This window comes from Ambystoma mexicanum, chromosome 6p (assembly GCF_040938575.1).
Source record: "Ambystoma mexicanum isolate Mex_15411 chromosome 6p, UKY_AmexF1_1, whole genome shotgun sequence".
NCBI classification, from domain to species: domain Eukaryota; kingdom Metazoa; phylum Chordata; class Amphibia; order Caudata; family Ambystomatidae; genus Ambystoma; species Ambystoma mexicanum.
This window is the reverse complement of record NC_090935.1, coordinates 1219090432-1219113976: the sequence shown is the minus strand read 5'-3', so window position 1 is coordinate 1219113976 and position 23545 is coordinate 1219090432. Positions and strand designations below refer to the sequence as shown.

Genomic DNA, 23545 nt, shown 5'->3' with positions numbered 1-23545 from the left:
CCCTCACCCGCTCTTGCCCCGTGTGTCTTGCCCCCTCCCGCCCACCCCCGCTCTTGGCCCGTGTCTCTTTCCCCCTCCCGCTCACCCCCGCTCTTGGCCCGTGTCTCTTTTCCCCTCCCGCCCACCCCTGCTCTTGGCCCGTGTCTCTTTCCCCCTCCCGCCCACCCCCGCTCTTGCCCCGTGTCTCTTGCCCCCTCCCGCCCACCCCCGTGTCTCTTGCCCCCTCCCGCCCACCCCCGCTCTTGCCCCGTGTCTGTCTCTGTTGTTCCCCCCACCCCCGCTCATGCCCCGTGTCTGTCTCCTGTTCCCCCCACCCCCCGCTCATGCCCCGTGTCTGTCTCCTGTACCCCCCCACCCCCGCTCTTGCCCCGTGTGTCTGTCTCCCTTCCCGCCCACCCCCGCTCTTGCCCCGTGTGTCTGTCTCCCTCCCGCCCACCCCCGCTATTGCCCCGTGTGTCTGTCTCCCTCCTGCCCACCCCCGCTCTTGCCCCGTGTGTCTGTCTCCCTCCCGCCCACCCCTGCACTTGCCCCGTGTGTCTTTCCCCTTCCCCCTCCCGCCCTCCCCCGCTCTTGCCCCGTGTGTCTTGCCCCCTCCGGCCCACCCCCGCTCTTGGCCCGTGTCTCTTTCCCCCTCCCGCCCACCCCCGCTCTTTGCCCGTGTCTCTTTTCCCCTCCCGCCCACCCCCGCTCTTGGCCCGTGTCTCTTTCCCCCTCCCGCCCACCCCCGCTCTTGCCCCCTCCCGCCCACCCCCGCTCTTGCCCCGTGTCTCTTGCCCCCTCCCGCCCACCCCCGTGTCTCTTGCCCCCTCCCGCCCACCCCCGCTCTTGCCCCGTGTCTCTTTCCCCCTCCCGCCCACCCCCACTCTTGCCCCGTGTCTCTTGCCCCCTCCCGCCCACCCCCGCTCTTGCCCCGTGTCTCTTGCCCCCTCCCGCCCACCCCCGCTCTTGCCCCGTGTCTTCCCCCCTCCTGACCACCCCCGCTCTTGCCCCGTGTCTTCCCCCCACCCGCCCATCCCCGATCTTGCCCCGTGTCTTCCTCCCTCCCGCCCACCCCCGCTCTTGCCCCGTGTCTTCCCCCCTCCCGCCCACCCCCGCTCTTGCCCCTTGTGTCTTCCCCCCTCCCGCCCACCCCCGCTCTTGCCCCTTGTGTCTCTCCCCCTCCCGCCCACCCCCGCTCTTGCCCCTTGTGTCTCTCCCCCTCCCGCCCACCGCTCATGCCCCGTGTGTCTCTCTCCCTCCCCCACCCCCGCTCATGCCCCGTGTGTCTCTCCCCTTCCCCCACCCCCCGCTCATGCCCCATGTCTGTCTCCTGTTCTCTCTCAACCCCGCTCATGCCCCATGTCTGTGTCCTGTTCCCCTCCACCCCCCGCTCATGCCCCGTGTCTATCTCCTGTTCTCTCCACACCCCGCTCATGCCCCATGTCTGTGTCCTGTTCCCCCCACCCCCCGCTCATGCCCCGTGTCTATCTCCTGTTGCCCCCCACCCTCCCGCTCATGCCCCGTGTCTGTCTCCTGTTCCCCCCACCCGCTCATGCCCCGTGTCTGTCTCCTGTTCCCCCCACACGCTCATGCCCCGTGTCTCTCTCTTGTTGCCCCCCACCCCCCCTCTGCTCATGCCCCGTGTCTTTTTCCTGTTCCTCCCACCCCCCGCTCATGCCCCGTGTCTGTCTCCTGTTGCCCCCAACTGCCCCGCTCATGCCCCGTGTCTGTTCTCCCCACCCCCCGCTCATGCCCCGTGTCTGTCTCCTGTTCCCCCACCCCTCGCTCATGCCCCGTGTCCGTCTCCTGTTCCCCCCACCCCCCGCTCATGCCCCGTGTCTGTCTCCTGTTGCCCCTCACCCCCCGCTCATGCCCCGTGTCTCTCCTGTTGCCCCCACCCCCCGCTCATGCCCCGTGTCTGTCTCCTGTTGCCCCCCACCCCCTGCTCATGCCCCGTGTCTGTCTCCTGTTGCCCCCCACCCCCCGCTCATGCCCCGTGTCTGTCTCCTGTTGCCCCCCACCCCCTGCTCATGCCCCGTGTCTGTCTCCTGTTGCCCCCCACCCCCCGCTCATGCCCTGTGTCTGTCTCCTGTTGCCCCCACCCCCCGCTCATGCCCCGTGTCTGTCTCCTGTTGCCCTCCACCCCCCGCTCCTGCCCCGTGTCTGTCTCTGTTGTTCCCCCCACCCCCCGCTCATGCCCCGTGTCTGTCTCCTGTTCCCCCCACCCCCCGCTCATGCCCGTGTCTCTCTCCTGTTGCCCCCCACCCCCCGCTCATGCCCCATGTCTGTCTCCTGTACCCCCCACCGACCGCTCATGCCCCATGTCTGTCCCCTGTTGCCCCCCGCTCATGCCCCGTGTCTGTCTCCGGTTCCCCCCACCCGCTCATGTCCCGTGTCTCTCTCCTGTTGCCCCCCCACCCCCCGCTCATGCCCCGTGTCTGTCTCCTGTTGCCCCCCACCCCCCTCTCATGCCCCGTGTCTGTCTCCTGTTCTCCCCACCCCCCGCTCATGCTCCGTGTCTGTCTCCTGTTCCCCCCACCCCCTGCTCATGCCCGTGTCTGTCTCCTGTTGCCCTCACCCCCCGCTCATGCCCCATGTCTGTCTCCTGTTGCCCCCCACCCCCCGCTCCTGCCCTGTGTCTCTCTCCTGTTGCCCCCCACCCCCCGCTCATGCCCCGTATCTGTCTCTTTTGTTCCCCCCACCCCCCGCTCATGCCCTGTGTCTGTCTCCTGTTCCCCCCACCCCCGCTCATGCCCCGTGTCTCTCTCCTGTTGCCCCCCCACTCCCTGCTCATGCCCCGTGTCTGCCTCCTGTACCCCCCCACCCCCCGCTCATGCCCCGTGTCTGTCTCCTGTACCCCCCCACCCCCCCGCTCATGCCCCATGTCTGTCTCATGTTCCCCCCACCCGCTCATGTCCCGTGTCTCTCTCCTGTTGCCCCCACCCCCCGCTCATGCCCCGTGTCTGTCTCCTGTACCCCCCCACCCCCCTGCTCATGCCCTGTGTCTCTCTTCTGTTGCCCCCCACCCCCTGCTCATGCCCCGTTTCTATCTCCTGTACCCCCTCCCACCCCACGCTCATGCCCCATGTCTCTCTCCTGTTGCCCCCCACTACCCCGCTCATGCCCCGTGTCTGTCTTCTGTACCCCCCACCCCCCGCTCATGCCCGTGTCTTTCTCCTGTTCCCCCCACCCCCCGCTCATGCCCCATTTCTGTCTCCTCTTGCTCCCACCCATGCCCTGTGTCTGTCTCCTGTACCCCCCACTCCGCGCTCACGCCCGTGTCTCTCTCTTGTTGCCCCCCACACCCCTGCTCATGCCCCGTGTCTGTCTCCTGTTGCCCCCACCCCCTTTCTCATGCCCCGTGTCTGTCTCCTGCTCTCCCCACCCACCGCTCATGCCCCGTGTCTGTCTCTTGTTCCTCCCACCCCCGCTCATGCCCTGTGTCTGTCTCTTGTTACCCCCCACTCATGCCCCATGTCTGTCTCCTGTTCTCACCACCCCCGCTCATGCTCCGTGTCTGTCTCCTGTTCCCCCCCACCCCCCGCTCATGCCCCGTGTCTGTCTCCTGTTGCCCCCCATCCCCCGCTCATGCCCTGTGTCTGTCTCCTGTTCCCCCCCACCCCCCGCTCATGCCCTGTGTCTGTCTCCTGTTGCCCCCCACCCCCCGCTCATGCCCTGTGTCTGTCTCCTGTTGCCCCCCACCCCCCGCTCATGCCCTGTGTCTGTCTCCTTTTGCCCCCCACCCCCTGCTCATGCCCCGTGTCTGTCTCTGTTGTTCCCCCCACCCCCGCTCATGCCCCGTGTCTGTCTCCTGTTCCCCCCACCCCCCGCTCATGCCCCGTGTCTGTCTCCTGTACCCCCCCACCCCCGCTCTTGCCCCGTGTGTCTGTCTCCCTCCCGCCCACCCCCGCTCTTGCCCCGTGTGTGTCTCCCTCCCGCCCACCCCCGCTATTGCCCCGTGTGTCTGTCTCCCTCCTGCCCACCCCCGCTCTTGCCCCGTGTGTCTGTCTCCCTCCCGCCCACCCCTGCTCTTGCCCTGTGTGTCTTTCCCCTTCCCCCTCCCGCCCACCCCCGCTCTTGCCCCGTGTGTCTTGCCCCCTCCCGCCCACCCCCGCTCTTGGCCCGTGTCTCTTTCCCCCTCCCGCCCACCCCCGCTCTTGGCCCGTGTCTCTTTCCCCCTACCGCCCACCCCCGCTCTTGGCCCGTGTCTCTTTCCCCCTCCCGCCCACCCCCGCTCTTGGCCCGTGTCTCTTTCCCCCTCCCGCCCACCCCCGCTCTTGCCCCCTCCCGCCCACCCCCGCTCTTGCCCCATGTCTCTTGCCCCCTCCCGCCCACCCCCGTGTCTCTTGCCCCCTCCCGCCCACCCCCGCTCTTGCCCCGTGTCTCTTTCCCCCTCCCGCCCACCCCCACTCTTGCCCTGTGTCTCTTGCCCCCTCCCGCCCACCCCTGCTCTTGCCCCGTGTCTCTTGCCCCCTCCCGCCCACCCCCGCTCTTGCCCCGTGTCTTCCCCCCTCCTGCCCACCCCCGCTCTTGCCCCGTGTCTTCCCCCCACCCGCCCACCCCCGATCTTGCCCCGTGTCTTCCTCCCTCCCGCCCACCCCCGCTCTTGCCCCGTGTCTTCCCCCCTCCCGCCCACCCCCGCTCTTGCCCCTTGTGTCTTCCCCCCTCCCGCCCGCCCCCGCTCTTGCCCCTTGTTTCTCTCCCCCTCCCGCCCACCCCCGCTCTTGCCCCTTGTGTCTCTCCCCCTCCCGCCCACCGCTCATGCCCCGTGTGTCTCTCTCCCTCCCCCACCCCCGCTCATGCCCCGTGTGTCTCTCCCCTTCCCCCACCCCCCGCTCATGCCCCATGTCTGTCTCCTGTTCTCTCCACACCCCGCTCATGCCCCATGTCTGTGTCCTGTTCCCCTCCACCCCCCGCTCATGCCCCATGTCTATCTCCTGTTCTCTCCACACCCCGCTCATGCCCCATGTCTGTGTCCTGTTCCCCCCCACCCCCCGCTCATGCCCCGTGTCTATCTCCTGTTGCCCCCCACCCTACCGCTCATGCCCCGTGTCTGTCTCCTGTTCCCCCCACCCTCTCATGCCCCGTGTCTGTCTCCTGTTCCCCCCACACGCTCATGCCCCGTGTCTCTCTCTTGTTGCCCCCCACCCCCCCTCTGCTCATGCCCTGTGTCTTTTTCCTGTTCCTCCCACCCCCCGCTCATGCCCCGTGTGTCTCCTGTTGCCCCCAACTGCCCCGCTCATGCCCCGTGTCTGTTCTCCCCACCCCCCGCTCATGCCCCGTGTCTGTCTCCTGTTCCCCCACCCCTCGCTCATGCCCCGTGTCTGTCTCCTGTTCCCCCCACCCCCCGCTCATGCCCCGTGTCTGTCTCCTGTTGCCCCTCACCCCCCGCTCATGCCCCGTGTCTTTCCTGTTGCCCCCACCCCCCGCTCATGCCCCGTGTCTGTCTCCTGTTGCCCCCCACCCCCCGCTCATGCCCCGTGTCTGTCTCCTGTTGCCCCCCACCCCCCGCTCATGCCCCGTGTCTGTCTCCTGTTGCCCCTCACCCCCCGCTCATGCCCCGTGTCTGTCTCCTGTTGCCCCCCACCCCCCGCTCATGCCCCGTGTCTGTCTCCTGTTGCCCTCCACCCCCCGCTCCTGCCCCGTGTCTGTTTCTGTTGTTCCCCCCACCCCCCGCTCATGCCCCGTGTCTGTCTCCTGTTCCCCCCACCCCCCGCTCATGCCCCGTGTCTCTCTCCTGTTGCCCCCCACCCCCCGCTCATGCCCCATGTCTGTCTCCTGTACCCCCCACCGACCGCTCATGCCCCGTGTCTGTCCCCTGTTGCCCCCCGCTCATGCCCCGTGTCTGTCTCCGGTTCCCCCCACCCGCTCATGTCCCGTGTCTCTCTCCTGTTGCCCCCCACCCCCCGCTCATGCCCCGTGTCTGTCTCCTGTTGCCCCCCACCCCCCTCTCATGCCCCGTGTCTGTCTCCTGTTCTCCCCACCCCCCGCTCATGCTCCGTGTCTGTCTCCTGTTCCCCCCCACCCCCTGCTCATGCCCCGTGTCTGTCTCCTGTTGCCCTCACCCCCGCTCATGCCCCATGTCTGTCTCCTGTTGCCCCCCGCTCCTGCCCTGTGTCTCTCTCCTGTTGCCCCCCACCCCCCGCTCATGCCCCGTGTCTGTCTCTTTTGTTCCCCCCACCCCCCGCTCATGCCCTGTGTCCTTCTCCTGTTCCCCCCACCCCCCGCTCATGCCCCGTGTCTCTCTCCTGTTGCCCCCCACCCCCTGCTCATGCCCCGTGTCTGTCTCCTGTACCCCCCCACCCCCCGCTCATGCTCGTGTCTGTCTCCTGTACCCCCCCACCCCCCGCTCATGCCCCATGTCTGTCTCCTGTTGCCCCCCTGCTCATGCCCCGTGTCTGTCTCCTGTTCCCCCCACCCGCTCATGTCCCGTGTCTCTCTCCTGTTGCCCCCCACCCCCCGCTCATGCCCCGTGTCTGTCTCCTGTACCCCCCACCCCCCCGCTCCTGCCCTGTGTCTCTCTTCTGTTGCCCCCCACCCCCTGCTCATGCCCCGTGTCTGTCTCCTGTACCCCCCACCCCCGCTCATGCCCCATGTCTCTCTCCTGTTGCCCCCCACTACCCCGCTCATGCCCCGTGTCTGTCTTCTGTACCCCCCACCCCCTGCTCATGCACCGTGTCTGTCTCCTGTTCCCCCCACCCCCAGCTCATGCCCCGTGTCTGTCTCCTCTTGCTCCCACCCATGCCCCGTGTCTGTCTCCTGTTGCCCCCCACCCCCTGCTCATGCCCCGTGTCTGTCTCCTGTTGCCCCCCAACCCCGCTCATGCCCCGTGTCTCCCTCGTGTTCCCCCCACCCCCGCTCATGCCCCGTGTTTCCCTCATGTTACCCCCCGCCCCTGCTCCGTGTCTCCCTCGTGTTCCCCCCACCCCCTGCTCATGCCCCTTGTCTCTCTCCTTTCCTCCCCACCCCGCTCATGTCCCGTATGTGCCCTGTACCCCCCCGCTCATGCCCTGTGTCTCCCTCCCCACCCCCTGCTCATACCCCGTGTCTCCCTCATGTTCCTCCCCACCCGCTGCTCATGCCCCGTGTCTCTCTCGTGTTCCCCCCACCACCGCTCATGCCCTGTGTTTCCTTCCTTTTCCCCCCCAACCCCCTGCTCATGCCCCGTTTCTACCCTGTTCCCTCTCACCCCCCGCTCATGCCCATGTGTCTCCCCTGTGCCCCCCCAACCCCGCTCATGCGCTGTTGTGTTCTTTATACACCCCGCCTTCCCTTTCCACGGTGGCCATCTTGGTAAAAGATTTTCCTTCCTACACCGAGACGCCGCAGGCGTCCCGGCGTAGGAAGGAAAATCTTTTTGTTTTTTTTACCACCCGGCATTCCCACTTTGAGGACATAAGATGTTAGTGGTCTTCATCTATTGAAAAGGATGTTATGGTCATGTTGTACTAATAAAAACCTTTAAAATTTAGTTTAAAAAAATGTTACAGGGACGTTATGGTTAAGTTGCACTAATAAAAACCTATGAAATTCAATGAAAAAGCTTTGTTAAAGGGACGTTATGGTTAAGTTGCGCTACTAAAAACCTATGAAATTCAGGGAAAAAACTTTGTTAAAGGGACGTTATGGTAAAGTTGCGCTACTAAAAACCTATGAAATTCAGTGAAAAAACTTTGTCAAAGGAACGTTATGCTTCCAAGTAAAACTGAAAAACCCTTGAAATTCGCCAGTTATGGTAAGCTAAGCAACCATAACTCGCGCCACCACCGTGCACTGCTAAGACTAACACCCAGAACATCAAAGATGACATCACAAATGTCATTGATGACATCACTGATGACATCACATGTCTGGCTCACTCTTTTTTCTTTTGCTGACATATCTAGGCCACATGGTTTTCTTCAGTAACAGTCAGAAACTAAACATTTTATTTTATTTGTAGATGTATCCTTCAAGTAGGTTCTTACAGTAATTCTGTTAGAGTCCAGTCACATCATATGAAACATATACATACAGGAAGACACAAGCTTGAAAGACAGCAATCCTGTTTGTGCATAAAGATAATCAATAGACTTATGAGCACTTTCTGATAGTTCTGTTGTTTTTTTTATGGCTGTACTTTCCCTGTGGGTCCAATCACATCAAGTGATACATATACATAGGGTGAATAGCAGCTTTGAAACAGAGCAATCATTAATTTGCATGAAAATAATCAGTTAAGTTATGAATTGTTTCTGCTACTACTTGTGCTTTTTTGCTAACTTCACTTTCCCTGTATATACCCATATTGGTATGTGTTCTTGTGTCTTTGTGTTTTGTCTATAGTAATGTTTTATTAGCTACGTATTACATATTTCACAGTACACAAAAATCTATTAAGAAAACAATTATCATTTCATTATTCAACATATTAACATTATGAATATTATACCTTCATCTTGTACACTGCACACCATGTTATGTTTCTGTATCAGTAGCTTAGTATACTAGATAGAACCCCATAATAGAATGCTATTTATATCAATGCATCGTTCAATGCACTAATTAGGGTATGATATTTATTGCAATGATCCTTGACACTTGTTTCGCAACATTATAATAAGAATCCCTTGTACACATATTTCATGAAAAGTACATACACATGTGATGTCATCAGTGATGTCATCAATGACATTTGTGATGTCATCTTTGATGTCCTGGGTGTTAGTCTTAGCAGTGCACGATGGTGGCGCGAGTTATGGTTGCTTAGCTTACCATAACTGGCGAATTTCAAGGGTTTTTCGGTTTTACTTGGAACCATAACGTTCCTTTGACAAAGTTTTTTCACTGAATTTCATAGGTTTTTAGTAGCGCAACTTTACCATAACGTCCCTTTAACAAAGTTTTTTCGCTGAATTTCATAGGTTTTTAGTAGCGCAACTTAACCATACCATCCCTTTAACAAAGTTTTTTCATTGAATATATATATATATATATATATATATATATATATATAGGTTTACCCCGGACCGTAGAGTTAGGCTGACTCTTTTTAGGAGTCAACTTTTGGGGTACTGTATCTACATAATTTGGGGTGGGGGATGTCATGTTGACAATGAGGTTCCTGGGCAAGGGGGCAGGATGGGGCGGTGGCAGGGGCGGGAATGGAGTGACAGGGATAGAGGGGCACAGGCTTAGGGTTAAGCTAGATGTAGAGCAATAAAAATGGGTTAACTCGCACTTGTCTCTGTCCCGTCATTGTACTGTGATTGCGCGACTCTGGGTCGGGCGGGCCCTCACCCAGAGGGAATCCGACAACCGTAATGAGCACTTCACGTGCCATAATGACTGGCAAACCCCCGACCTTATACTCAGGCCTATCACTTCTTTATTCCAGCAGATTGCAGGAGCCCCTCGTTGTATTCACCCTGCACGGCGTATCAGCCACTACATAAAGTGGGTGAGCCTACCGGCCAACTTCCCACGACACTCTTTAGAGTAATGTGCCTTCAGAATGTTCACTAACGTGGCACCCGGGAACACATGGCATCGCATGGTTGGAAGCATATGAATGCAGAAGCTTTCACCTTTTTCTTGTCCTGCAGGCTACGAATATATATAGCTGCTTGTTTACAGTATGCCCAACAGGCATCATCGTTACACACTCGTGGAATTGAGATCACTAGTCATTCCCCGTAAGAATATCGATTTATATAGCACAGAAATACTTCACTTGGCACAGTTTATCTGGGAATTCCTAACGCATGTTCTTCTGCACACAGGCTCCCTAGAAGCATTCGGCCACTCAGGTATGGGGAGGTCTCCAATAACCGCCCATTTCAGCAATTTGACCGCCCACCTATCATCTGGACGGATTGCGCATAAAACTAAAAACTCTGATTTGCAAATGAGTGGCCCGCATTCCACAGGGTCACCCACAATGCCCCTAGCTTGGCACTGCATCCTTTAATCATAGGCACTACTCACGGGCACCCGCCTCGCTGCACGGGAAGCGCCACACCTCCGGTGCTGTCAATATAAGATTCCCGTTGAAGCATGCATCAGTCTGCAATGAACAGCAAGCACATTGTGCAACAGGGACGCGAATATGTCTGTCCATCCATTTTCATTCAGCTTTAATTAAAAGGTATCGAGCTTAGCATGAAATTGCAATATTGCAATTAATCGAAGAATGTTTTTCTCTCTCTCTGGTTCATTCTCCATGTTTTTGTTGCGTTTTGGTTTATGTTGGTATTTGCCCAATCGTCATTCGACTTGTAAACCGAATAATGATGTTACATTTCTTATACATTTTTATATTTACTTATTTCTTGCTTTTACATATCCTTGTCTGACATTATATTATGACTGTATAGCACAGCCCTGAAGAATAGTGGTTGCTAGAAACACGTGCTGGATGGGGAGACATGTTTGAACAATCAATCTCGCTTAACACGTGGCATTTCTTAGTTAAAATGTTTCTTTACATCATATGTTGGACAGCACCATGTCAATTTCTGTATCATTCACCCCCGTTATTTATTGACATTGTTTCCTAGTGCATTCAGCCATGATTTGGGCTCTCAAGATATATATAAAATTGTTTGCATAAAGGTACAACTTCAGAATGTAAGTCATCATTCTTGGTATATTTGCGTGAGTCGCTAGGTGTGACAGTGTGCTTGCACTACCCTCTGCCTTGAGTTACGAGAAATGGTACGCTGATTATCGGGGTGCAGTTTTGAGTTACTGGGGTTTGTACGCAGTGTCGCCAGGATGCTGCCTTGGTTGCGGGGGCATAGGGGTGGCCTGAGTATTGCAGGGGTGCTTGATGGTGGGGATAAGGTAGGCACCAAGGTTGGTATATGTCGCTAGTTTTGGTTTGCGTGGCGGCGTGTCATGGGAGTTCTGGGCGCTACTCTATTTTCTTTGCGCCTAGGGTTACTTTGCGTTTAGAATTCCATGAATACGCAGAATGCGCAAAACATACTTTTGCCCGCAGTTAGGCGCAAAGTTGTTTTACGAGCAAAGTACTTTGCAGGGACTTTGCACTTTTTCTATGAACCGGGATTTTTAGAAGGTTGAAGGTCCAACCCTTCATGTAATCCCTGAAATGTTTCTGAAGATTCACTGATAGTCCCCCTTAATGTTTTGGTGTTCGACATAGAGCCGCTCAACGGGTGGCCATGATTGTTTGCTGCGCTGGTTTTCTGACGTCCCCCAATTGTGCTAGATAGAAGAAAGAAAGGGACGCTGCTGTGGTGCCCTTATACTTCTGAAAGACGTGGTGCCGGTGGGATCGATGGCCGCCACAGTGCTGCCAGTCGTAAAAAGCAGCACTAAGTGTCCTCTCTCTGTGCCTTACGTCATTCCTGGAAAGGACACGCCAGAGTCATCTGGCCAAGCGGCGGGTTACTGGAAGCTTCTGTCCAGATGTAGCCATCAATGATTATGGATCCAGTTCCATACAGAGCGTGTACATATTTATGTACATTCTGAAGCCTGGTTTGTAACAAATAACAATCGAAACCCAGTAACAATGAGAGTTGCCATGTCTTTGGTGCTGTTTATTGTTTTATGAAAATGATGCCAATTAATGTCTGTATGGAGGTGGCTTTTCAGGGCAGTGGTCACTTTCTGGGCTCCTTACTTGCCGATCTGGTAGGCGGAGGCGTGTTTCTTTATATGGACAGGGGGGCAGGTAGGTGTTAATGTAGCAAATGGAATAAGCGTGCAATGGCAGGTGGCTGATGCGATTCTCACTCGCCCCTGAGCGGAATCTACATAATGACTGGAAAATGGGGTATCATGTGTATTAGGAGTCACCCAGGAGATTTATGACCATTGCCTCGCAAGGCTGCAGGGTGGGTGCCTGCAAGCGCAGTCCTCTAAAATGGCGTCTGATCTCCTTGTAATGTGCATTTGGTGGTGCTGTAATCGGTTTGGGTACTTTTGGCCATCTGAGAACTGATTGCGGCAAACTGACCGGAATAAAACAGCCTGCATGCGATCAGTTCTTAGAGGCTGAAACGCAATCAAACCAAGACCCCCACCGCCATCCCCTTCCCCACTTACCTGATTCCCGTAGCCTAGGCACTTCTTCAGCCCTGCGGCGTCAGATCAGATCAGATTTTTTTTTGTTGCCGTTACCCACCTCCAATATCGAGGAAGCAGGACACCCCTGCAACCCCCCAGGCTAAAGCACACGGAACATGGGGAGCGGAGAACACCCCCGCAACCCGCGCTCCACATTTTCTGTATCTATTAGCCAATTTGACCGAATATATTCGGTCAAATAGTACAGGCCAAATCCGGTCAAATGTACCACTCGGCCAAATGTATTCGGTCAAATAGGCTAATAGCCTGTATTCGTTTGCCAGATGACTTGAGTACTACATAGGGATATATTATGGTAAATTATGAGTGTGGTGTTAAGTGTGCCAGGAAATGACATTGTCACACGCTGACTGATTACCCACCTATTTCCAAGAGGGAATTAGACGAAACTCACCGGATCGTGGGCAGGTAGGTGCTGATCTCTACCAGGCTTACATCCGTCACTTGGGAGCAGGAGCTGATGGTCAGTGCTTCCAGCCTGGGACATTGCTTCACGATGTGATGGACAACCCGATCTCTAACCTAGAAAACCAGATCATAAAGAGGAGTTGTGGCAAGCTGTCTGCTGGTGTCTGGAGGAGTGCGTGCTACAGCCGTGCATTCAGAATCAGAACTCGTGCACTGGGATTACTCTGAGGGGCGCTGTTAGTCTGAAAGGTGCATTCCTTCAAGAGCTTATAGTAATAATTCCCTCTACATAATCACATTTTTCCCCAGAACCTTTTATTCAGTAAGATAGTAAACACCTATGACATGCAGGGCAACAGTTCAGTTAACATGAGTCTAACCATTTTTCAGAATGATTGTATAAAGCCTCCCAATACCCGCATCCCAATCCCCCCACCCCCAAAACAACAACACATGAAGCCAACTTAACACACGTTGGCCAGCAAAGTACATGTCTATAAAGCATACAATGAAGCGCCTCCCCTTACCCAGGAACTGCAAGAAAGGAGACCAAGCGGCTGATTTACAAAGTGTTTCTGAATGGGATTTTCAATTGCAAAAACGCTTTTATAAATCAGGCCCCAAGTGACTAGAAACATTTGGTTACAGTGCCGTAGAATTCCATAGTTTTTAGTTTGGCCTAAGCCTAAACTGTTGCATTGGAGTACAGATAGGGAGAAACAGCATATGTGGAGGGAAACAAAGCCAGGCCCACGCCGTTCCTGCCCCTCCGCTGCCAAAACACCTCCTCATGGCAGCGTCGGATTGGGTCGTCGGCCAATCGGCCCGTGGCCGATGCAAAATCATGGCCGGAGACCTGGGGGCCGGTTCCTGAAGCCCACGTGGGCCGGTTTCAGCCAAGGCGTGGGCTTCACACTTCAGGAACCTGCCCCCAGGGCCTCGGCCTCGCCAGGCGGATGCAAGTTGCAAAAGATCTGTAAGTAAGTAACTTACAGATCCTTTGCAATTGCAGCCCCACGCCCGCCTCCGCCGCCGGGCCGCCGCAGATGCAGAGAAAGGTAACACTGAAGTATTACCTTTCTTTGATAAATGCGGCGGGCCGGCGGCTAATTGCCTCGGCCCGCGACACCCTGGCACCAGCAGCAGTCATTGCTACAAAACACTGGGAGGGACGGGCAGGGCTGGGCGGGGCTGCCTCAGCCCAGCCTGCTCCCTCCCAGTGATTTGTAACAGACTCTGCTCGCCTCTCCACCGCACACCGCCACTGCCGCCGGCACCATAAGTTGCAACTTGCAGCAGTGAGCTGCTTTCGTCGCCGGAATGATTTCTGTGTCCTCTTTGCTCCACTCAGGACTCAGGAGGCATAGAGTGCCTGCCTGGGACCCCACAGGGAAGACCCCTAAGCGGTCCTAATGGTACGGTAGGCGGGATCTCCCTCCGTAACCGCGACTATGTATTTTGCTTTTCAAAAGTTGCAGTAATAGCATGTTTTTTCTGCCGTTGTCTCTGTTACGATCATACAAGACATTCCATCTCTTTGTCCTCAGTCACTTGACAAAATCCTTGTGCCTAAAAGCTTGTGTACAGTGTACAAATATTTGACCATAGCATCACGTGTTTGCATTATGCAGGCACCGTTGCAGTGGGTGCTTCTTTCGATCCAGTGTGTTTGGGGTTCAGTTTCACTGGTGGGTGTGCACGCAAACACAGTCACAGGGGGTTCGCTGGGAAGGGGGGTTGCTGGCGTGTAAAATAAAAAACTGATTTTGTCCAAAGAAAGGCCTTGATTCCGGCTGGATGTAATTGGTGTTACGTGAGGGTGTTGGATTGGGGGAGTTTTAAACATTATGTGTATGCAAGGCTTTCTGTGGGGCATGGTAGCCTAGTTATGTGCTAATTAATGGTCGCGTCCCTCGGATGTAGCCGTGATGTGTAGGCTACCAGTTTGAGTTGACACGAAGGAAGATCGATCCGGGAGGTGGAACTCTTGAGGGGGGACACGGGATGGCTTGCAGTGCAAGACCAGACTGCTTGGTAAGCCGTGCTGGGGGGGCGCCTTGAGTTGCCCCATGGCCCTAACTGGCATTCATTCCAACCTGGCATCCGAAACCCCCTCTCCTCACCCCCCCAAAATACGGGTAACTGTTGTTGTCCTAATGCTTGCATGTGTGTATGTGCGAATCGCCCTGGACTAGCTTGGGAGTTTAGCACTGCGTTGTACGTGTTAGAGTGGCTGCTCCACAATGCTTTGCATAGACGGATGTGGCAGGATACAGGCAAAGGCTTAGGGGGCCAGCACAAGGGTTTAGTATAGGGAATTGTCACCAATCTGCTGCAAGCTGGGACAGTAACCTCCTCTCCTCCTCCCGCAGCATTCTCCCAATCAGTGCCAGGAAGCCCCACTAAGGCGCGTGCTAACAGCACCAGATTTACCCCACCCCCGGAACTACAAATAAAATAATGGATTGGGGGAACACTCCAGCTAACCTCATCTGCCCAACCCAAAACATTTCAACCATTGGGGCTGAAAACAAACGACAGTGGTACATCTTGGAGTATAAGCCGTGGTGGTGAAGGCAGGCAAGGAGACGAAAGCAATAACTGCTTACATAGCCATACTTTCAATCATTTGCTACGATTGTGCACAACACTTACACTTTCATTCTGTAGATTGGTAAAGTGTGTTGGAGTGTAGAAGCATTAAGAACTATCAGGAACAGCCAATGGGATTCAGGTGTTACTGTGGTATAGAATTAGAAAAGGTCCCTGTTAGGCTATAGCACCACCACCACCATTTTAGGGATTTGCCTGGTCTTCTATTAGAATGGCCATGAACGGGTTCTAAATGTGCTGGAATAAACTTTGATGGGTGACATATGAGAAGGGTTCCAACTCTCTTTTCCTGTCCTCTGTTTTCAGATACACTCCCAACAGAACCCAAAACCACACTTAACCACAACCGCACAACACTGGAGCTATGGCAATACTCAAAGTATTGGGTAGTTCATTAGGGGGCAACTGGTGTGGGATAGCCCATCAAGTGGCTTACCGTTGACTTCAGTGTGCCAAAATTAATGTTTTGTAGTAATGTGGCTATTTTTCCCATCTCCCTGGCATGCTGTTCAGAATGTTTGTTTGCATGTATGAGGTAATGAGTGCTCAGAGTATTCAATGTCCTATTAGTACGCTGCTTTCCCTATTACGCCAACCTCTGAAGCCTGAAAAGTAGATGCATGCATGCGTGACATGCAGCCAAATTTGCACCAGACATGCAGATGAGCTAAACTGGTCTGCTGTTAAATCTCAGTTACCAGTTTAATGGTATTCACACTGCAGAATAAATGCTCATTTTACTCCAGCCGATATGATAGCTCAGTGGGTTGAGTGCTCGCTGCTGCGATGTGTGTGTGATCTGCAGGTTGCAGGTCCGAACCATCTCAGCCTTTCATCCTTCTGAGGTCGATACTTGAGTACCAACACAGGTTGGGTGATATTGTATGCAGATTTTGTTCTATAAAAAAGAGCTTAAGCGTAAGTGCTATACAATAACATATTATCATTTGGCCTTGGACGTCTGCTTGCATTCACAGTAATCTGACAATATGGATCCTACACACAGATATTAATGGTACATATGGTGATCCATTCTTGTATGAAATGTATGTCACATTAGTGAAATCATAACCATATTTTTCGTAGTGTACTTAGGAGCAATGCTATTTGATGCCACTTCCTGTTTTGTCAAGGGGTGAAAGGTCGTGTTCATGCTACTCCTGCTCGGAGCTGTGGACCCTGTCACAGAACTTTATGCAAAGTTATGTTATTTTATGTGTTGTAATGTAACAGACACTTGAACCCTCCATAAGTAGCATTTTCTGTAAAGTCATGAATTGACGCGATTCATGGATGATGGTTTGAGGGCCACTTTTTTGAGGCGAGGGGAGGGCCACTTTCTTTTGGTTGTCCGGGCCTATTTCTTGTCCCAGTCCGACCCTGCCTCATGGGAACTCTTTGAGCTAACTTTACTGAAGCCTTACCATCAAACTGCACTCGAAAATGCCTGCCAGTGTGTTTTCAAATCAGTCTTCTGATAGTTAATGGCTTAGTTAGAGTGTTAAACCCCTTATTGATGTATTACAAATGTCTTTACCAGGTTGCCTTCAGTCACTCGATTTATAAGCACACTTCGTGTCCTTCACTGAAGTCCTGTTAAGAAGAAGCATTGGCAAAGCAAACAGTTTTGGCTTGTATACAGTTATTAGGCATTTGCCAGGCACTGCTATTAGTTGCCCAGGGACTCACACCATTTTCTACCTGCTACCATCAGTGGCCAGCTGATACCACTAAGGCTGTGGCTGGCAAGTGCCTCTCCCATTCCTACACAAAACCCCAAATGCTTGTTTCTCTGGCCATAACGTACCACACCCTTGCTAGCCACTTTAGGGGAGATGGTGGTTCTGGATTTTTCCAGCATGCCGCCACTCTTTTGCTGCAATGAGGAATAGGCGTAACAACTTTCCCTCTCCACCACCCACCTTTGCTTCTTGTCTTACATCAACTCCTAAAAATATGTAGGCAGGATCCTCCAGAATTTCCTTTCTGATTATTTTCTTCGTTTTAGAACGTACTTCCAACCAACAGTGTTAAGGTTTAGGCCATGCCTAGAATATGTAATCACATTTAACAGAGCACAGCAGATTTTACTTCTGACAGAAGACATATGCACATATTCAAGCAACTGCAACCCTGATTCAGAATTGTATTCTTCTTATCCTGTTATTATCCACATAATGAAAATCAATTATATATATATTTTTTTTAATTTGAAGATTTTAGAACACAGCACAGAGCCATCAACCTGATGTATTTCATTGTGACTCTACGCGGCTTAGTCGAGTGCCTCCTCTTGAGAGCCTTGTGGAACGATGGGGTGCTGCTAACAGGCGACATCCTGTCCACCGAGGACGACCAAAACTCTTTCCGCTGAGCCACAAAGCCCAGGATGAGTGGGAATACGCAAAAGGTAATCCCACTCCAACTGAGTGAGTGGCTAAATGGCCACACGTCTCATCAACTGTGGTCCGAAGAGCACAAAATCCTTCTGTCAGCAGGAGGTGACCATGTGGAGCAACCCTCCATTGGAAGAGACCTTGATGGCCTCCCTTGTGCTGGGGGCAGGGCCTCTGGCAGTTTCCCATACGATGTGGGTTCAGGGAGAGTCTGATCAATGTTAGACCTACTAAAGTGAGTCTAAAATTGGGCAAATTTCCTTCCAGCATAATATCAATTTGCCATTCAGACCATGGCTCCACACTGTGAGGCAATTTATGGTTGTTTCATTGTGAACCCTCCTCAGTTGCCAGGAAAGCACAGGCGCTGGTCCCAAGTGTACTGCAGCTAGGTCACCAAGCTACACCACACAGGTGATGCTCATGAGGCTGCAACATGTGTGTTGGTTGCTTCCTGTCCCATGAAAAAGGGATGTGACATGGCTGTTCAGGCTGCACTGCCACTCTAGGAGTGGGACTGAGGCGGAATTGCATATAATTGTTCCCTTCTAGTACGTCACAGAAGTCTAAACAAAAGTGCAATGGAAAGCTACATATAGAACTTCCCAGTGATTGATTCAAATAATGTAATCCATCACATTTTGGTTGATTTGGTGATATCCCATTTAGAGCAAAGATGCACAGATATTCATAGATGTGGATCTTTACAAAAACTGTGAATATGGTCTCAAGCTACAACTCGATCATAAAACTCTACATGGTCAACATCTTTCTAGGGGTACTTTTGGTCCAGTGCAAAACGGAAGCGACCAGCAGTTTGGGTTGTACTGACCTTGTGGAGGAGGGAGCAAGGCAGGGCTGCATACTGTGTAAACACATTGGTCTCTATAAAGATTACTTAAGATGCAAGGCAAGGGGCCAGATTCTCAGAAAATAGTGCAAATGAAAGGGAGCGCAGCGAATTCACGCGTTTCATTTGTGCTATTTTCAGAAATGCTCAGGTCATCCTATTTACAAAGGTGAACTGAGCATTTCTGGAGGGGCTGAATAGTGGCACAAAGATACACTGTCCAGCCCCCTTGCATAGATTAGGTTCAGGAGCTTAATGTATGATAGGTTTCCAGCAACCATGTGGTTCCTGGGAGCGCATTTTGCTAAGACGGGCTGTTAAAGGGCTCGTCTCGGGGAAATGACAAAAAAAAGCATTTTCATCTCAGTTTGGTGGGTGGAAATGCTAGTGTGACATCAGCAGTTTAACCCTTGTCTCTCACAAATCAAAAACAATTCATCACAGGTCCAGCAATAACCATGCCATGATTTTCACCTCCCCTGCCCCTGTTTCAAAAGGTTCAGAGGATGCCCCACTTTTCTGGGCTTTTTAAAGTGCATCCTGTCTGCAAAATCGGAATGTGATTTGAAATACCCTGAAACGCCCCCTTATTTGTACAAATGCACAAAGGGGGAAACAGGCATCTGAATCAGCGCATTCAGATGTCCTTTGTGACAAAAGAAGTTCTGAATATCTAGCCCAAGGTCTCTGACATGGTGCATCGAGATCCACAGCTGTGTCTGTTTATTTCTCCCTTTTCAATGCTCTTCTTTGCTCACCAAGTTTGTGTGCTTTTAAAAAGAGTTAATTTGAAAAACAAATGAAAGATGTAGTTTTTCTTCCTCAAGAGACTGTCTTTTGGGAAGGGTGGCACTTTGTATGATTAACACAGACGGTGGAGCTTGGGGTAACTGCTGGGTCACAGATCACTGACACATTCAGGTGTGTGCAGTAAGCAACCTTTTCTTCTTAGCATAAGGTGTGATGGTATCTCATCTCAGTTGAATTAGGGGACTGACAAATGGGGGAAAATGAACAAGCCATACCCCTTCATTGGCTCTTAGTAATAACCAACCCAACCCAACGAGTCATTTTAGCAGTTAACCCCTTCCCCTGCCAAGCAAATGATATCTTCCTTGCCACTCAATATCCTCTCACACCACTAAGCCAGCAACACAACATGCATCTTTTGCACCACACCTCTTCTTCATTGCCCGCTACATTTGCCCCTTTTCTAAGTCAACGGGCCTCATTATAACTCCGGCGGTAGCCGTGCCGGTAAACACGGCAGGCTACCACCGGAGTTATGCTTTTTTTCTGGTGCCTGGCTTTGGGGAATCAACAGGGCATTACAGCCCGGGCGGTCCCTGAAACCAGGCCCCGGAAAAGGTAACTCCCCATTCCCATTCGAGTCCCATAGGACTCAATGGGAATGTGGAGGACGGATGCACCGGCACTGTGTGCAACAGGGCCGGTGCATCCGTCATAGTCTGCGAGCGGGTGCCTTTCCGCCCGCCAGGTTATACCTGACGAGTAGGAAAGGCACCCGCACACAGAACTCGGAGTGTGCCGGTCCAGTAACAATTGTGCCAGTAGCTTACTGGCACCGTTGTTACCGGACAGGCATACTCACAATGAGGCCCAACATGTTTTTGGATAACCTTACCTTCAGCATTAAACATGATTCAAAGTTCTTTGAAGATGTTCCAGTGTCCTGATACCATTTAAAGCAAGCTAGTCTGCCACTCAGAGGTTTAGACTATGCTTGTCCAATTAGTGATATCTATATAATGATTGGAATATAGCAGTGCAGTTCGCAAGATATAGGTTTCTTTAATAATAGCGCTAAGCCGACAAGTGTTTCGACATCTTATTATTCTAAAGGCTCCATAGATGAGTCTATGTCTGTCCTGCTGGTGATAATTTGTCCTGGTGTTTTATATATTCAAAATAAATAAGGCCCCTGATATTAGGGTTGTGTCCAGCATTCCCTTGTGCTGGTTCTCTTGATTCTCACAATGGTTTTCCAGTGTCCTCTCCATTAATTGTTAATAGAATTTAGTATATTATGGATAATTTCATGTACAGTGCTCTACTTGCAGCTTTACTGCAGCTTTACGTGATTCCTTACCGGACACCTGTCAGGAAGCGCTGGATATGGAATAATCCATAATCTACCTTTCGTCTGAGGTCCACACCACTGACAGAACCAAAACAAATGTGCGCTTATGGGATTCGACCATGTAGGTCACCCTTATTTGGCAGGTCCAATGTTTCACCGATTTGAATGGAAATACTACCCTAATAGGTTCCACACTCTTTAACAGTTCACCGTCTGGAACGTAAAACTTCATACTTGTTGGCAGACCAGGTGAAAGAAGTGTCTGTATCATTTATCCAGTGAAGGGACTTAACCTTAACGGGAGACTTGTTAAAGTCAAACATAAACTGTAGCTGTAGAATGACATGTGGACTGGGCAGGGAAGTGGGAAAAGTAGTAATAAAATGGGCTGGAGGGAGGCAAGAAGAACCCTCTCCCCTACGCACCACATGTTCCTACATGTGATGGTGACACAGAAAGTTCCTCCACAACCTCTCAAGGAAGGGCTGTCCAATAAAGTATTTTTTATTTCTTTCAAACTCGGGGCAGACCACGTCCGTAGAAAATGAAAGGCTATTGCAACCCCCTTCCTTTATTACCTGATCCCCGGGCTTTTCGACCCCTCAGTGACCCACTGGCCCAGTTGACAAGGCAAGACAGTGTTGCCATTGCAAGCACAGAAGCAGGATCCTCAAAGTCTGCAGCAGATCATAGTTGAATCAGAGAATGACTTGCTTTGCCACAGTGGTCAGCATGGGTTGTGGGCAGTAGTGGTGGCTACTGTTACATTGATACTACTAGCTCAGGTGGTGTGGATGATGGCGACAAAGTTGATGAACACACATTTTGATGATTCACCGCCCAAGAGTGTGAAGTGCATAATGCGCAACATTGTGTGTGTCTACTATCAATAGCACAGGTGTGCATGATCAACTTACCATAGATGTTCCATTGATGAAACGGTAATTCACACACTCAGTCTTTATGTCTCTCCTGTCTTGAAAGGGATGGGGCACACCCTCAATTTTTATGACTCTCCTTTCTGTCAGGGTTGACCACTCAAAATCAATGTTTACATGTCTCACATAAGTGGGGGCATACACTCAATTTGTATGTCTCTCCTGCATCACAGGGGTAAGGGCACACACTCCATTTTTACATTCCTCCTTTCTCAAAGGGGTGGGAGCATAGGTTCAAATCTTACATCACTTCTATCTCACAGGGGTAGGGAACAACCTAACTTTTTACATCTCTCCTGTGTCACAGGGTGATGACCCACAAACCATTTTAATGTATATCCTGTCTCGCAGGGGGTGGGGGCACTGCATGCATTATTAGATCACTCCTGTCTCACAGGGGTGAGGGCACAGATTCTGTTTTTATGCCTCCCCTGTCTCGCATGGGTGTGGGCATAGCCTGACATTTTTCATCTCTCGTATCTCATAGGAATGGGGCCACACATTCAATGTTTATGATTCTCCTGCCTCACAGGGGTGAGGGCACAGACTCAATGTGTATGTCGCTCCTGTTTTGCCTGAGTGGGAGAACACACTCAACTTGTATCTCACTCCTGTCCTGCACTGGTAATGGCATAGTTTCAATGTTTACATCTCTCCTGTCTAACAAGAGTGAAGGCACTGCCAGAATGTTTACATCTCTCCTATCTCATAGGGGTAGAGGCACACCTAAATTTATGTGTCTCCACTGTCTCGCTGGGTTAGGGCTCAGCCTGAGTTTTTTCATCTCTCTCAAGAGACGTGAGCCTGAAACATCATTAAGCATTCTCAACAAGGCACACTACATTATTGCCAGAGGGTAGACATGCTAACATCCTGAATTATTAGCCATTTTTGTGCTGGAAATAATATGCGGCCGGATACCTCCGGGTCTGGCGCTCGCTATAAATAAAATAAACAAACAAACAAACAAACTGCCCTTATTTACAGGCTCTCTCCCTAGACAACCAAATGAAGCACCACCTATCAAAAAGATGCTAGAGAGACTGAAGTCTCAGTGAGTGTCAAATTAATTACAATCTTTTCCAAAAGACTTCCATACTGAATACTGAAGTATGATATCTGTTTTTCAAATGTGTACCCTGAATTGAAGTTTTCTTTTCAAATGTTGATCTTTTGTAGTTTTTGTTTGAGGGAGGTAAGAAGAAAATGAAAACAACATAAATACCCCCTCCAGAAACAAAACGTATTTACAAATGTCCCCTGTGCCATGCCTTTCACAGCAAAACTCTTTGCATTTTTAAACGTTCTCGGGAGGTGGTTCTCAAAATGATGCTATACACTGACCATTATCTCTTCGTGCACCAATTCTCCTCAGCTGTAGATATGCCAGCACACCAGGCACAGTGTCCCAATGTTGCACATGGCATTGCCTTCCAGGACATTAACCAAGTCTCACGCATTCCCTATTATGGCACCTTGGGCTGGATTGGCCCTTCTGAGGGCAGGTACCAACCTGTCACTGTGTGTGCAGGACCCACTCATAGCTGGGAGACGTGAATGCTTCTGATGATGGTGTTGCCTTTCCCTGGTTTCCTCCTGGCAGTCTCATCATTATCATATTCGCGACAGCCACACGGCTGTATCACCACATTACACACATCAGACGAGACATGACTAGTCCCTTTTCTGTCTCTATGCCTTCGGTTTCATCACAGCCAGCGGTGACCGTCACACACACCGAGACTGCCAGAGATGCAAGAGGTAGCCCTGGTCAGATGTGAACACGACAGACGTACACGCAGCCATCCATGACATAAGTTAAGTCTAGCATCTGCTACACAACACTTTGACTCGATAGTCCACTTGATCATCCCAGCGTTACTACGAATGAAAAGTGCACTATTTTCTAAACTTGGGCACATAAACAACTGTGTCATTTTGAGTATGGTGTTTCACACACAGCGAGCTGTAACTACAGGCAGAGCTGTATGTTTTTCAGATCACTACAGATCGGGACATTTTGAAACCGCACCAGATTCAACCTATCTATAGTGATTGAAGCGCACCAAACACGACACCGGGACTCTTGATCTATACGACCCAGGCATACACTCACAAGTGAATATCCTTTTGTGAGACACAAATTTATGTGATCAAGGATATG

At 52.3% G+C, this 23545-nt stretch overlaps 1 protein-coding gene across 1 annotated transcript in view; it reads right to left on the bottom strand.

Moving 5' to 3' along the window:
* Nucleotides 1-23545, bottom strand: part of LOC138510328 (uncharacterized) — a 746277-nt gene that overhangs the window by 121551 nt on the left and 601181 nt on the right. The window contains exon 12 of the mRNA XM_069625883.1: nucleotides 12470-12597. Coding sequence (XP_069481984.1) covers nucleotides 12470-12597 — 128 coding nt within the window. The remainder of the gene's footprint in view (nucleotides 1-12469; nucleotides 12598-23545) is intronic.